The sequence below is a fragment of the Amblyomma americanum genome, chromosome 10, assembly GCF_052857255.1.
Source record: "Amblyomma americanum isolate KBUSLIRL-KWMA chromosome 10, ASM5285725v1, whole genome shotgun sequence".
NCBI classification, from domain to species: domain Eukaryota; kingdom Metazoa; phylum Arthropoda; class Arachnida; order Ixodida; family Ixodidae; genus Amblyomma; species Amblyomma americanum.
Window position 1 is genome coordinate 22,947,616 of NC_135506.1, and position 15,400 is coordinate 22,963,015.

At 41.1% G+C, this 15,400-nt stretch overlaps 1 protein-coding gene across 2 annotated transcripts in view; it reads left to right on the forward strand.

Moving 5' to 3' along the window:
* LOC144107159 (laminin subunit alpha-1-like) overlaps nt 1-15,400 on the forward strand; it is a 121,974-nt gene that overhangs the window by 46,756 nt on the left and 59,818 nt on the right. For both annotated transcript variants that reach the window (XM_077640154.1, XM_077640153.1), the window contains exons 3-15: nt 772-931; nt 2,857-3,099; nt 3,351-3,410; nt 3,985-4,107; nt 4,939-5,031; nt 6,970-7,084; nt 7,769-7,887; nt 8,958-9,119; nt 10,907-11,062; nt 11,793-11,933; nt 12,734-12,889; nt 13,385-13,486; nt 14,570-14,784. In XM_077640154.1, the coding sequence (XP_077496280.1) occupies nt 772-931; nt 2,857-3,099; nt 3,351-3,410; nt 3,985-4,107; nt 4,939-5,031; nt 6,970-7,084; nt 7,769-7,887; nt 8,958-9,119; nt 10,907-11,062; nt 11,793-11,933; nt 12,734-12,889; nt 13,385-13,486; nt 14,570-14,784 (1,845 nt within the window). The remainder of the gene's footprint in view (nt 1-771; nt 932-2,856; nt 3,100-3,350; nt 3,411-3,984; nt 4,108-4,938; nt 5,032-6,969; nt 7,085-7,768; nt 7,888-8,957; nt 9,120-10,906; nt 11,063-11,792; nt 11,934-12,733; nt 12,890-13,384; nt 13,487-14,569; nt 14,785-15,400) is intronic.

Consider the following 15,400-nt stretch of genomic DNA (forward strand, 5'->3'; position numbering starts at 1 on the left):
AGAGGTGTACTTAGTTGTCTGACAGCTGCTGAATGTGACTTTCAAGTTAGCGCAAACTAAAGAAGTTTTTTCACTGCCGTTCATCAGTACAGCAAATCATAAGATGTGTCGACTGGGCCCCTTAGCACTGTAAAGCATGAAGCCATGGGAATAAAAGCGCATCATTCATACATTCCCGCTCCTGCACTGCCTTTTGCTAGTGTCCTTAACTCAAAATAGAGGAAAGGAAAGATCTGGTTGGGGCACTCGTGGTCTTGTTCTCATTGCTGTCCATATTAACGCGGCAAAAATACATGGCCTCCAATTCACCCTATCCATTGTCTGGACAGTGAGTTTCCATATCAGTGATGTGTATATACATTGAAAAAGTTTGGAAGCCAGAAAAACTGTCCATAATTTGAGTCATCCATATGTAACGGAGGTCTTATTAACGGGGTATGGCTGTATTCTCATGCCAGCTCTGTGTTTTGAGCTTGGATGTGCATCTTGCATTGCACGGTTCCAACAAAAGATGTGGGCAGTGCTTTCTCTTCTTGTGCCACTTAAATGACACCCGTTGAAAATTATGACTTCAGCCACCTTGTTGGCTGTTTATATACGTAGCACTGCTTTTCTTATATGGTGGTGGAAAACTTGCAAGATCGACTAAACTGCGAGTTGGGCGGGTTGACGCACATTAGTTCATCGATTGCCTCATTTGTAATGTGATTCGTCCCTTGCGCTATGTTACCCTGAGTCCTGAAAACGAAACTCCCATCCTCATTGCACCAGGGAACCACAGTGTGGAGAGTGCGATGCCACCAGCCGCTATGCCGACAGGAGGCACCCCATTCAGTACGCCATCGACGGCAGCAACCGCTGGTGGCAGAGCCCTTCCTTGCAGCATGGGCGCAAGTACCAGTGGGTCACCATTACACTCGACCTTAAGCAGGTTTGCTCATTCTCATGGCTGTAGATTAACTAGTGCTATATTCCACAACAACTTTTTTTGGCACTGGAGCGGAAGCTACAGAGCCGAAGCACACCCTCTCTTCCTAAACAGTGAAATATAGTCTCCACTTACAGTTACATATTAGTTTTCTCTTAAATCATAGTAGATTGTCAATATTCGGTATTTAAGGCATATTTATAACTGAACTGCCATCTTTAAACACTAGAAAGTTAAGGAAAAAAATAGTTTTATTGATTAAAACCATAGAGCTACTACTACCAACACCTTACAATAGATTTGTTAGACACATCTTGTTACAACAAGCTGCAATAGAAGGCCCCAGCAGCTCCAGTGACGGAATTAAGCTACCGCAGGAAGAGCAACATGCCAGGCGGCGAGGTGCATTGTTGTGCAGCTTAACTATTTGGTGGAGTGACACAGTTACGGATGCTTAACCCTTGCAGCCTGTCCTTAATTGCCAAGAAAAGTTGTCGCTATGTATAAACTATATATGGCGACACTACAGTATAGCATGTCAAGTGGGAAAGTTATATGTGTTCTCAAGCATACAGCGGTGGCAAGATGGGGGGATCAATAGGATATAAATTTGAGAAAAACAAGCAGTTATTGAATTCAAGGAATGAAATGTCATCCTTTATATTAATGGATGTATTGATTAGAGGCAGATATTAATTTGTCATCATGTTATACAGGAGATAATTTTACAGAAAGTAAAAGAAAAGACATCGATGCCATTCTGGGAATCGCTTCATGGTTTGGAGCAGGATGTGAAAGCTAAACAAACAGCAGCATGAGCTCGAATCTGAATACTGCAGAATTGTAAACTTGCTATGTAGTATAAATTTGGAGTTTAATTCTTAAACTTTTTCGAATCTGGTAGTCATGTTATAAAAACACAGTTGCTCAGATTTAGTTGCGTGCATAGTTTGGCCATGCATTTGGAAAAAATGCTCAGCCTGATCTACTCTGAGCTGCTCCAAGAGGCCAGCTTTCAGAAACAACTCATTCGATGCCAGTCGAGTGCATATCACCCTCTCGCAACTCAGAGCATCGATGCATTATTTCTTTTGTCTTTTATTCTTTCATAAAACTCATATCTTTCTAATAGCTTTTATTTCTGAAACTGGCATGTTGATGTCTCCTTGAAAGTTAACATGACTGTATATTTTGAAAAGCTTTCTAGAGTAAGGGGGCTAGGTGTTCTATCTCGCTCACCTATCAGCTTCTGATCTGTTGGGGGAGCTATGTTGGATGGCTTCTTGGGGCTTTTGCAGATGAGGGCATTTGTTCTGCTTTTAAGTAAGGTTGATACAGCCGTTGCATAATAATAATAAGAGTTTGGTTGTTCCCATTCTTGTATCGATGTGCATCAGTAGCCCTGACTGATTGACATACTTGTGAACATGTAGCCGCAATCTTTTAATCTCTTAAGCTGCAATTCTTTAAACGTGCTGTTCTCCCAACTCTCTTCTCCACAACAGGTTATCCTTTAAAATCTTAGATCACTGCAACACATTTAATGTTCTTTAAGGGTTTATAGCATGCATTTATGTAGCATGTGCAAGGTATGCATTATATATTATTAGTACAGTCATAAGCGCGCTTGTCTAGAGTGCTACGGTGATGCGTTGCATAACAAAGAAAGTGAAATATTAACTCAGCTGTTCCTTCACTGGCCCTGTGCTTGTTCCAGCGCTATTTGTATGCCTATGAACCTTCGCTTGAGCACATACATTGTCTGTGGAACTTGGTAGCTGCTTGAATATATACCTTCCTTTGCACTGAGCACCGCTCGCTAGAGAAGCTTGCTCATGACTGTGTGTGCATTTTCTCTACATGCTAACTTTGCCCACTAGTAGCATGTTTGCTGCAGTTGAAACTTTTTTTGTAACTATACCCTGCAGGTGTTCCAAGTGGCCTACGTTATTGTCAAATCAGCCATATCGCCTCGACCAGGAAACTGGATTCTGGAGCGTTCTATCGACGGAGTCTTTTATCGACCATGGCAATACTATGCAGTGTCTGATGGAGAATGTTGGGAGGCCTATGGGATAGCACCGACCCCTGGGCAGCCTGTATACAAGTCTGATGATGAAGTGATCTGCACATCTTTCTACTCAAGCATCACCCCGTTTGAAGATGGAGAGGTATGTCTGCTGGCCTACACTGGTGTGCATTCATTCCTTTGGAAGTTTTACTCCCTGTTTTATATTTGATCGCTTGATTTTTTTTGTCAAGCCTATGATCTGCGCACCAACATGGAATCATGAAAAGTAGTCTGCTGAAAAGCAATAGCTACAGTATTGGCCTGTTGTGAAGCATGACTTTTTCAGTTTGCTTTTGGGCTCGAACATCTCATTGCTAACTCACAGTGTGTGACTTGTTTTTTTGTTTTCAGATTCATACATCACTCATTAATGGAAGGCCAGGTGCACAAGAGTTTAGTGAAAAATTGATGGTATGTCTGTGCTTTTTGATCATTTCAAAACATTTATGAATTCTCGAAGGCTTCAGTTTTTTCGAGCGCTTTTGGTGTGAGTATAAAAATTGCACAAAGGACAGTAGTGTTGCGATTGTTTGCGAAGTTTATTACAAATTGGGCATCAAAATGTCTGGTCTAGTATTTCATGCAGATGTATTATTATAACCCTAATTCACATTATTGCTTTGACTGAGCATGGCTCATGCATGTCAGGTTCTGCCAAATTATTAAAGCTAGCACCATACCTGAAAACTGCTACTTATTGTGGAAGGTGATGCACTGGTTATGATCATCATTTGAAAAATATAAACAGGATCTCAGATTATTTTTTTAGGCGATATCATTAGACACCAGAAGAAGGTGAACGTTGCTTTCCTCACCAAAGTATTTTCAACCTGTCACACTGTTCCTTACACATTGTGATGAAGAAAAAATAAAATATCTGCAGAGGTGTCTAAAGTTTTTGAAAATTGATTCAGTAACCTTTCTTTGAACTCTGTGCAGTTTATGCACACTTTAACTACACAACTTCACTGCTTGCTCAATGCAGGACTTCACCAAAGCCCGATATGTTCGTCTTCGCCTTCAACGCATACGCACACTGAATGCTGATCTCATGAGCTTCCAGACCACCAGCGATGCAGACAAACTGGACAAATCCGTGGCTAGGAGGGTAAGACTGAAGCTCATTAAGAAAGTGCATTACTGTTAATGTGTTAGCAAGGGATTTTTTTTAGTTAGGCCGAGCATATAGTATTTTTTGCTGACTGAATAACCACACCAGATTTGTCAGGGTTCGTTTATGTGTGACATGTGGCAGTAGTGACTGAGCAGTGGGCTCAGTGCAGTTGTGGTAATATGTGTGGGGCTGAGAATTGTACATTAGCCTTGTACATTAGTGTTAATTAGAGCGGTCGTAAAACGTCATGCTCCTATTTTTTTTTATCGAACTGAACAAGATCAAAGTACATTTTTTTTAGCGTGGAATTGAACATCTCTTCACAACTATGGCCAGAGGTGAAGCACATGTAACTCATTGATGGAGCATTGCTTGGTTAAAGAATTATTTCAGGAAACTTGATTATGTACCTCCAATGCTGCTTCTACATATTGCCTGTAATTCAGCCACATTTTGTTTTTTCCATTTTTTTCCCCAAATTTTTGCTGGTATCTCAGCACATCTGGCAATAAGGAAGTGGCCCAATTTCCCCCTAGGTTTCGACTTACATTTTGTGCTAACTATAATTTCTTGTTTTCCTTTCTGATATGATAGCGTTCAGAAGTACTTAATTTTGTCATTCTGGTCTTTGGAATCGGCCAACTGATTGGGTTTGTATGAAAAATTTTAAAGTACTACAGTTCCTACTTTGTGTTGAAGTGGTTTAATTGAAGCCTTGAAGAAGTTTACCATGGCCTGTATACTGTGCAGCCCATTTATGCTTTGAAATTCTCCAACATTTGCTCGTGCAAATTTTAATAAGTGCTTCTACTTTTTTTTTTCCAGTACTTCTACTCCATCAAGGACATATCGATTGGAGGCCAATGTGTCTGCTCAGGGCATGCCCAGGAATGTCCAGTACAAGGGCGTGGTGGAGAGGTTAGAGTCCGAAATATTAAAAAAATGAATTTAATTTTTTACTCTTCTTGAACATCTTATACTTTTGCATATATGCCTTTGAACTGGAGTGTTTAAGAAGAAACATGCTTGAAAGTCTTTATGTGGTGTAAAACATGCATAGTGTTTTTTGTAGATGTTTTTATTTTTTTACAGGGGGTATTAGTACTGAAACCTGGTAATTGCTGGGTTTGGAGAAGCAAATACACTTGGGCTACTTATAACAGAGCTTCTATTCCTCCAGACTTTGGCAGCGTTCACAGTGGAAAAAAATGGTGTGACGCAAGGCCTTCGTTATGCTCGATTCCAACTCTGAATCTGGTCAATTTTTTTCAGGGCAAAATGAAATACAAGAACTATTGGAATCAGATAACTACCACCTGCTGGTAAACCTTGGGCTAGTGTCATTATTGAAAAGCAAACATTTCGACTGAATTGCCTGTTTGGTTGGGGATGTGTCGAAGCTCACTATAGTGTCATTATTGTGGTTTATTGCTCACCGTCCAGGTGTTATTTGAAAGACTGGCATTTGGTAGAACTTCGTTGTGTGATCGATTTTTTTACATGCCAACTGAACAGCATGGGTACCATAGTGGAAGACTTAATTTGTTACACTTTGCAACATATCTAATCAAGACCAATAGTTATAAATAGTTTACAGCGAATTCCCAGTTGGTCTCGGCTGGTTTCATTTGTTGGCAATGTGCACCAACTCAAATTTTCAATGTAAATCATTTTAGCTGTTAAAATCTCAGTATTGCATGATCGTTTCAGATATTGTGCGTTATTTGATCGTCGTGTATCTGTTCTTATGTTTTTTACAAAATCGCGTTAAATACTGCCACTTTTTTCCTGTTTCGTCCTTCTTTTTTTCATCAGTCTTAATTTGCATAGTTTTTATGACAGAGACTGATGTTCACTTTTCATTCCTTCACTTCGGCATAAACTTCCTGGCACCTGTGGAGCTGTCTATACAACTTTTATTTTTTGATACCACGCAAATATTTTTGTAAAATGTTTAATTTAATTGCTGTTTTAGTTCTATCTTGTTTTTGCTGCAGCTCATCTTTGACCCTCATGCCAGGAAGACCAGTATAAATTAGGAATTGCTGTTCTCTTGCCAGAAAAATTAAGCCTCAATCTTTTATCTTCCTAATTAATGTTGAAACAAGAATCTACAAGGAGGCCTCCCTGAAATGGCCACACTTTTTCTCCAGGCATAGTTTACACTTCTAAATTTTTCAACTGTCGTGCCAGGACAAACAGCTTTTGTTACCGAGACAACTGTAAGTCGTAATTCACTTATCGAAATGCAAGTGTAATTACTTTGTGATTACTTTCCATCAAAAAAGTTAGAACTGAAATTTTTGTAACATTTTATAATTTTTAATCTCTGCTTCTCTAACTTTTTTATTGTGCTACTACCCACATGCTGTGGCATTCTCAGTGATAAAAATGATATAAATCAACCGACATGCACTCCATCAAATTATTGGTTGCAGTAAAAATTGATTCTAGTGCTCTTTCTGGCTACGTCAATATTTGACTGGCAGCAAAAGGTGCATTTATGGCAAAGAAAATTTACTTCAAGAATTTTCTCGGCACTCGTTTCAAATTTGTGATGTCCACACCGAGGAGGACTGGTTGCCACCGCTTTGAAGTGAATGGCAGTGCAACGTAGTTCCCGAGGTCTATGCCCAAAATTCGAAGTCGACGCATGCATTTTACTTGTGAAATCAGCTGGTGATGGCGACATCTGTATTTCGTTTTTTGGTACTTTCTACATTATAAAACCTTCATTTTCGGTGAGAGTGATCTCTTTTTTTGTGAGAACGGCATAGCCTGTCGATGCAGGCCAGCTTAAATTTGTCCTCAATGCCCTTTAATTGAGTTTCTCTTCAACTTCCTTCTGTGATGCAGCTTCAATGCCGCTGTGAGCACAACACGTGTGGCACCAGCTGCGAGCGTTGCTGCCCATTGTTCAACCAGCAGCCGTGGAGAATGGGCACTGCTGCGGATGCAGCTGAGTGTGAAGGTGTGGCAGCCCCTTTTCTCTCTTTTCGCTGAGAAGCAAATGCATAAACAAGTAAACGCTTTGTGCTCTATCATAGAGCTACGCATGCCTTTCGGAGGTTATGGGCAGAAATTTTTTAACTAGTGCTTACAGAAGCATTTGGCACTTCTATTGGAACAAGCTTTCATCGCTACTGATTGTTCTTTGTCTGGTTGATTTACCAGTCGATTTATCGGCTGCACGTTTTATAAATACAAGGTTGCAGTTAGTGGGATGTGGTTGGAATATTTTTAATGGTGCTTCAAAACTCCTGCTTGCGTGTGAACGTTATCAAAACAAATTCCCACAGTAACTTCTATTGACTCTTGGTGTTTACTGACATTTTTTTCTCCTTTTTTACCAAAGGGACTCGTGAATTTTTAAAAAATCGCACTTCTAAAGACTCTGTAATTACTTAAGTTAGAACTGAATGTTTTGTAATGCTTTATAGCGTAAATAAACTAAGCTGGTCTTAAATGTTGGCGTATTGTATTGACATGCACTTCTGCTCAGTTTTATTCTCTGCTTCTCTAAAACACCAGTTTTGGGTACAGTTTCTCTAATTAAATGCTCAGTAAAGTTACTGACAAGTGTTTTGTTTTGGTTGATCATCCAACTGCACTAGCAAAGGCCAGCAACAACGTTGAAGGCATTTTCTTCTTCCAGAGTGCCAGTGCTTCGGTCATGCCACGTCATGTGCGTATGATGCCGAAGTGGCGAAAAGTGGCACCAGCCTGAACAAATTCGGAGAGTACAGTGGCGGTGGAGTCTGCCAGAACTGCTCGGTACGTATCTGTTTCCTTCTTGTCTCCCTTGCCTGACTTTATCCTCATTGATGTGTGTTTGAAAGCAGTGTGTGGCACGAATGCTGTCATTGACAAACTGCCCTTACTTTGATGTCAGAAAGGTGGAAATTTGTTGTCAGCCTAATATCCTTCCTCATTTTGTGGGGTTGTATAAGAGTTGTTGGAACTGCATTAAGATCTTTATTTTACTGTACTTACTTACTGTGCTTCTTAGGCAGGTTGCAGAACCAGCAGCTTTAGGAGACCTTGTAATCATTGCCCGCCATTCAGTACATCGCATTTTGTTCTGCAGAGCTTCCTTTCTGCTTATATAGTCTTTGGCACAAAATGATATTTAACTTCTATTATGTGACTTGCATACGTCTCCTTTCTTGTGTACAACTGAAAGAAAAGCTTGCATTTTGGCTTCTTGTTATCTTAGCAGCATTGAGAGTGTATGTAGACAGGTACGTTTCAGATGTTTGTGTGTGCAAATTCAGAAATATTTGCATAAAATATTTCATTTACCAAAGGAGTTTGAACTTTTTTGCTCTTTTTCTTAGGAAGAGCCTGAGCTTGTAGATGTCAGTGCAAACACATGTTGGAACTAGAGCTAGCTGCATGATGCCCCAACATGTTTACATTGGTTTACCAAGCTAATATTGAGCATTAAAGAAGGCAAAAATCTCAGATAGTGCTTCTATTCAACGATTTTTGAGAAATTTCGCATTGATCAAAGCTTTGCCTTAGTTGGTGCCAAAGGTTTATTCAAACATAGGAGCACATATTAACATCAAAATTTATATGTGATTTGAAAATGGCCAGGAACGCTTTAATAACAATTCAAGAGCCAAATATTTGTTTTCTGCCATACTTGAACAAATAACAAAAGTGACTTCTTCAACAGAGAAACTGCATAGTGTAAACATGGGCAAATATTGATTAGACATAAACTTTATAAGGAATTATTGCTTGAGGATTACTGCACTGTTGCTCTCACATTGGAGTATGTTACACAGCGATTCAAGTGGATTAATGTTAAACCTTACATGTGTTTCTTCCGAAACCAGCACAACACGGCTGGCATAAACTGTGAGCGCTGTGAGGATGGTTACTTCCGTCCTCGAGGTGTGCCCAGAGACCATCGCAACCCATGCCGCAAGTGTTCGTGTTCTGGACCAGGCGCCACTGGAAGCTGCATTGGAGATGACTCGCATGTTCAAGAGGGCCTCGTAAGTACAATTCACAATGGTCACTGTTATAACCGGCTTAAACTAGCATCAGCACACATTGCAGGGAGAAATAAAATGCACGTGAAAACACTGGACTAAGGTCAGTACTACCTGTGCCGACCAACTTGGCCGTTGTACAAGCGGAAATATTACACGGTAAAATGGTAATAAACAGTACTGTCATGCCTCATGTACAAATGTGGCACAATTAAGAAGAACCTGCTTTAAAACTTTATGCGCCTCATATTTAGCTTATTCTTCCTCTAGTCGAACCTGTTCATGAAAGGAAACTCCCAAACTTGTCGCAGGAACGAAGTCTTGTACATCGTCTTCAATCTTCTGATGTCAGAGTGTGCCTTTGAAGCACCCTTAAACTGGCCGGTAATGCTGAACTTTAGTAAAAAAGTTAATGGCTATCACTAACTGGTGATTGTTGCTCTGGGTAACCACAAGAACATTTCTGTACTTCTTGTGGCTGCGCAAGTTTCCTGCACACATATGTTTAACACCTGGTAAAGAATGATCCTGAAAGCCTCCTAGGGAAGTCATAATAATTATCATATATTCCTTCTGAGACTCAAGAAGTGGCAGCTAAAATGCAGTTGTCAATACCTTCATGTGCAGCAGTGATTGTCTATGACAAGAGCAATTGCATGTCATTAGATCTCTTCACTGTGTGTGATTGTGGTTTCCATGTGCTTGAAACCCTATTCTGTAGCAAAAAGCAGTGAAGCCCTTGGTTCGTAAATAAATAAATTACCTAAGCTTCTGTTTCTTTTTTTGTTCATTGATGTCATTTATCCATTATGCCTTTATTGCCTGCTTGAAAACAGCACTCGTGGATGGCCATACTTTTAGCAAACTCGGTCTATTAATATAGGACACTCACAATGGGTTAGGCTTTTGTTTTGGATTTTCTGCTTGCCTCTCATAGAGGTACAGGGCAGCACTCAAAAATTTTATGTGAAGTAGAGTAAAATCCTGTTAATTCTTATTTCACTGAACTGGAGAAAATGTCCGAAATAACCGAATTTCAAATTATTGCGGGGACCGAAAAAAAAAAATCATAATGTTTTATATCAGCATACTTTGATTTAAAGATAAACCTGTAACTGTTGATTGCTTCGTGTGAGAAATTTGCGTGGCAAGAACCGTTTTTCGTAGTTCCCTCAAACAGTGCAGTGCACAGTCGCGGTTGGATGAACCAATTCCTCTAGGGCACACAGGGCATCAACAGCCTCGTTTCCCACACCCACACACGCACTCCGTGGAGATAAAGTATACCCTGCATACATGCACATGACATAATGTGAAACAATGACTTGCTTCACGATAACACGAACAATGCGAAGTGCATGCAGGGAAAACAAAAAAAAATGTGGGAGAGCTGCACAAAAGCAAAAAGTGCCCGATGCTTACTGTGGCACATTTAGACTGATGACTGTAGGAATCAGTACGGCGCAGTTATATTTTCGTTGGGCACCCGTGCCACTTGCGGTACAGTGCCCAGACTCCTAAGTTGCCCACTCAACATCACCACCACTGCACCTACGACGCCCTGTGCACACACAAACTCTGCTGCTGGTCTGAATTAACTGAAGCGTGTCCCAATTTCTCCGAATTAACGATAGTTTCATTCCATAGAATAGTACATAGTATGCTTGGATGGATGGGGTGTCCGAGGTACACAGTTTCTAAAATTAATGGAGGTCAAATTAACAAGGTTTTACTGCACTGACACAGGTTGCTAGGCAGTCAGTTTGATCTCTGTGTCACACTGATTTCAGAATCCCGGAGACTGCATCTGCCGCGAGGGCTTCACTGGAAAAAACTGCGACCAGTGCAAGCGTGGTTACCGGAACTACCCACGCTGCGAACCCTGTCCTTGCCACTATGCAGGAACAGTGGATCCAGACCAGTGTGATGGGCCCTGCCAATGCAAGGTATGCGCTGATGGGTGCAATTCTTATGGAAAAAAAAAAAAAAACTCACAGCACTGCCAGGTGCAGCGTGGAACTGAAGAACGAGATACTAAGAGCTAACGTTATGAATGTGTCAGCAGCCTGCAACTGTTCTGCCCTGATTTGTTTGGAGAACAGAATGCTGCAAGACAAACTCATGAAAGAAGCGACCAGTCTTTGGAACCAGGGAAAGCATAAGGGGAATGTTTTTTAAAATTCTTATTTGTAGTGTTGATTGATAAAAAATTCCTTGGCTTCAAAGACTATTTGCTTCTTTCTTATATATGTCTAAATGAGCCCCTCATTTCTGTGCCCTTGTCTGCTCGATAAGACAAACTCGCATGTTTTGATGATAGGGTAACTGATTCACCTGTTGTAAATAATGTCAACCTAGCTACAAGAGCTCATTAAGCGATGATTGCTTCACGTTGTGACGTGTCTTGTCACTATACAAATATACTGTATCGCAAGAGTGTAAAGCTGCTTTCTTTTTTTACATTATTCAGTGAAGCACACGTTGTTTGATGACTGGCTTATGAGAAAAACTTATTGAGATCTATTGTGTTGTGACTTTCCTTTGTCTTGTGGGGACTTGTATGCATTTAGTACCTTCCAGCCTCGAGTGACATTACGAGTGTCACACGCATTGTCCTGTGATGTTTTGCTTATTGCTCATTGTTTTATTTACTGTTTCTATTGTTTTGCATTGCAGAAACATGTTGAAGGTGCTCGTTGCGACCAGTGTGCCCACGGTTACTATGACCTCTCCGAGACTAATCCGGAAGGGTGTTCCTCGTGCTTCTGTTTCGGAGTGACCAGTGTTTGCCGGCCGAGTGACTGGGGTGTTGAAATGGTGAGGACTGTTTTGCTAAAAGCCTATAAGATGAAATGTGTTCTCTATGTGACTGAACAAAATTTGTAGAACTTCCTAATTTGCGTGTATTCTTCGAGGGAGCAGTTAAAACCTAGAGATGTATGTGTCTTTACTCTTGACATGCACTTAGCCGCTTGTTCCAGTAAAGCTATCTTTAGTTCCAACTCCGATTAATTTGAACTGGTCTGTCCACCCTGAGTTTGTGTTACCAAGATTCGACTTGGAATGTGGGTATGATGTGAACTGACATTAGCATGAAGATCTCTATGTGTGTGCAGCGAAGGCAGTTGATTTGAGCTGGTATTGAGCTGATCACTGTAATGCATCTTGCAGCCAAGATATTCGTATTGCTCTAGAAGTAAGACTTTTCATGCTTGTCATATCAATCATTGTCATTAGAATGGCTGATGTGACTGAAAGGGTGCAAAAAGTGGAAATTTGGCTTCTCGGACTTAGATTGCGTTCTGAACAGTGAGAGAATTGATCAGGTTAGTGTAAATCCATGTGGAAAAAATGTGTAGTGTTATATATTTACAAGAAAAGATTTGAGAAATTGAAAGGATACAGTTTTCTTTGCACCAAAAGTTTATGGGGAGGGATTGGGTCATATTGCCTTTTCTGCCAAGCAGCCTAGCTGTTATATTGACAAAACTGCACATGTCTGGAGCTCTTATTTTTCTTTGGTCTCACTGCTGCTCGTTGACATCACACTGTTTCATATGCATTTCAATGTCAAAATTCACAAGCCATGGGGTCAATGCTGTCTCTGTTTCTTGTAGATTCGGGAGCCTGAAACCTGGCTGATTAGTGACTTGCCTGGCAAAAAAGTAATTAGACCGACACCCGAGAATGGAGGACGCCTCACTGTTGCAGATGACGACGTGACACTGAACATGTACTACTGGCAGGCACCCGAGAAATACCTTGGAAATAAGGTCAGTATTTTCTAATCTGTATATATGTTGAGCTCGTACAAGGAGAGCACATTGAACACATAGTGGCATGCAACATGGCAAAAAATTTCTCACTTTGAGCAGGTTGCAGGCGCTTCATCATCCTTACAAGAAATAACATTTTAATCAGTGAAATTATTGGTGCTATGAAACTAGGTTTATAATAAGCGAGGACATTCATGCTACGGTAAATGACATAAGGAGAAGTTATGAGATGTTTATTAACTGGGCAGTATGCACTACTTGACAGATTTAAATGGCACACATTTGAAGTCTTTAGCTATACTGGAATCATCTTGCAGGCATTTGTAGAAGTAGACCCAAAATAGAATGCTGGCAAGTGGTTAGCCGTGGGGAAAGTTTTTCGAAAATGCACAAAAATGTGATCAAAATAGGTGACTGATGATTTAACATTTTTTTTGTGTGTGTTGTGACAAGTAGCATAAAGTGTTGTGTTACTATTTTTGTTACCTGCAGCTTTACTCGTATGGAGGAAATCTCAAGTTCATGCTGAGCTATGTTGTGGCTCGAGGAGACACGTCAGGGTCCTATGTCGAAGGCTCGGATGTCATAATCGAGGTGAGTGTGTCAGAGGGTGCTTACTGATATAATTTTATTGCCCATTGATAGACATTCTGCGTTAGCCTACAAACACGAGCAAGCATTGAGGGATTGAATGCCATCCCAGCCAGAATAGTCATGGTGCGTGCAGCTTAAGTATGGAGATCTGGCAAGTACAATGGAATTAAAACAGATGCTGATAATTGTACTCCAAGGAAACGGATCCTAATTAAGCAACACTGGAGTTACATTCTCAAACCCCAAAGAAAAGGTAAATCTGGCAGAGCTGTGAAAATTGATCAATGAGTGGAGAGGGCAGCTACTGTTAGAATTATTTCAAGGCAGGCATTGAAGAGAACCAAAGCTCAGGAAAACTCTGAAAGCACCGAGGCAGAGCCTAGGGTTTGGCGTACTAAGCATGTGAGTCACACTAATTTGCAGCTTTGATAAAATAATCTACAAAGCTTAATAGTTTGCAGTTGTGTGGGCTAGGAGTATTACACCAAAGCGAGTTCAGAAACAGATGTGAGTTAATGACATCTTTGCTTAAGTCTAGAAGAAGAGATGGGCATGGGCACGACATGTAATGTATAAAACAGATAAACTGTGGTCTTATAGAAGTCCCTTAATGGATTACGTGAGAAATGTATGGGGGTGTGGCAGAGTCATATGGGTAGATGTGATTGAGAATTTGTAAAAAGCAGTATCAATACGTATCAACATGTGCAACTTGCGGTCCTTCTTAAGACTGAGAAATTAGCATGGAATGGGTAGTCACAGATGGCGCAGCACAGGGTTAATCAGAGATCATTGGATGACGATAATGACAATGAATAGCTAGCACCTAAGGCTAACATCTGGCTCACATTTACTGTATGAATAATCCAGCAGAAATGTAAAAGCTCTGCATACAAATACTTTAGGTTGAACATTAATTGTTGGTCATGTGCAACTCGGGTTATTTAGGGTATCTTAAAAAATGGTCGAGCCTTCATGCAAGTCGCTTCACCTGAACTGCAGCTGCAACAGCCATATGCAAAATGTATAAATCTGTTTGTTGTGTGCAGTGTTGCAGTGCATTATTCATGCACGCGCTTGCAGGGCAATGGCAAGCGGTTTGGCTACAACTGGGGCTTGCGGCCAAGCCCAGACAACGTGACCATCGCCATCCCGCTTCGTGAGCACGGTTGGCACGTGCTGGACGAAGACGGCCGCCCTTTGAGGCCGGCAACACGTGAGGAGTTCACGCTTGCACTGGATGACGTGGAGCGGTTGCTGCTGCGAGCCAAGTACCACTCTGACCAGATCGAGGGAGCGTGAGTGCTGTGAATTGTTTGGCTTTGCACGACTTGATTCGATTTGTCCTGCCACAGAAGCCGTTCCACTTGGCCAAGCTTTGCAGGCGGGCACACAGAGAAGTCATTGGATCCTTAGTGTCATAACTAGCGGAAACTGCAGAAGGACACAAATTTTGGAAGTTTGTGAAATTTAGAGGCCTTAGAAAATGGCATTGTAAATGGCCGTCCAGGTGCACAAAAACTGATTTTCTGCTTAACCTTATAGTGCTAGACACAAAATTTTTCATTCCACGTGCATTACACATATGCTGCACTAGGCCAGTCGTTGTACTGGTTGTGTCACGCTAAGAGGGAATACGCGAGTGACAATGCATTGGTCAGGGCCGTGCATTGAAGCAAGGGGGAAGAAGGTGTGAAGCACTACCTGTAGGTCCTTTTTTCCTGCACTACTGCACTACTTTAGCTGCGTCAGATGCATTGGTGCTCCGAATAGTGTGGTCAAATGTTTGTATGGTGTCCCTAAGTGTGAAACAACCTGTTCGTTCCAACATGCTGTACTGCTGAGGGATGGTGAAAAACTTCAAGAAATAAAAAAAGGCAACTTTGATGAAAGATGTTTCGAGGCCCTTGTACG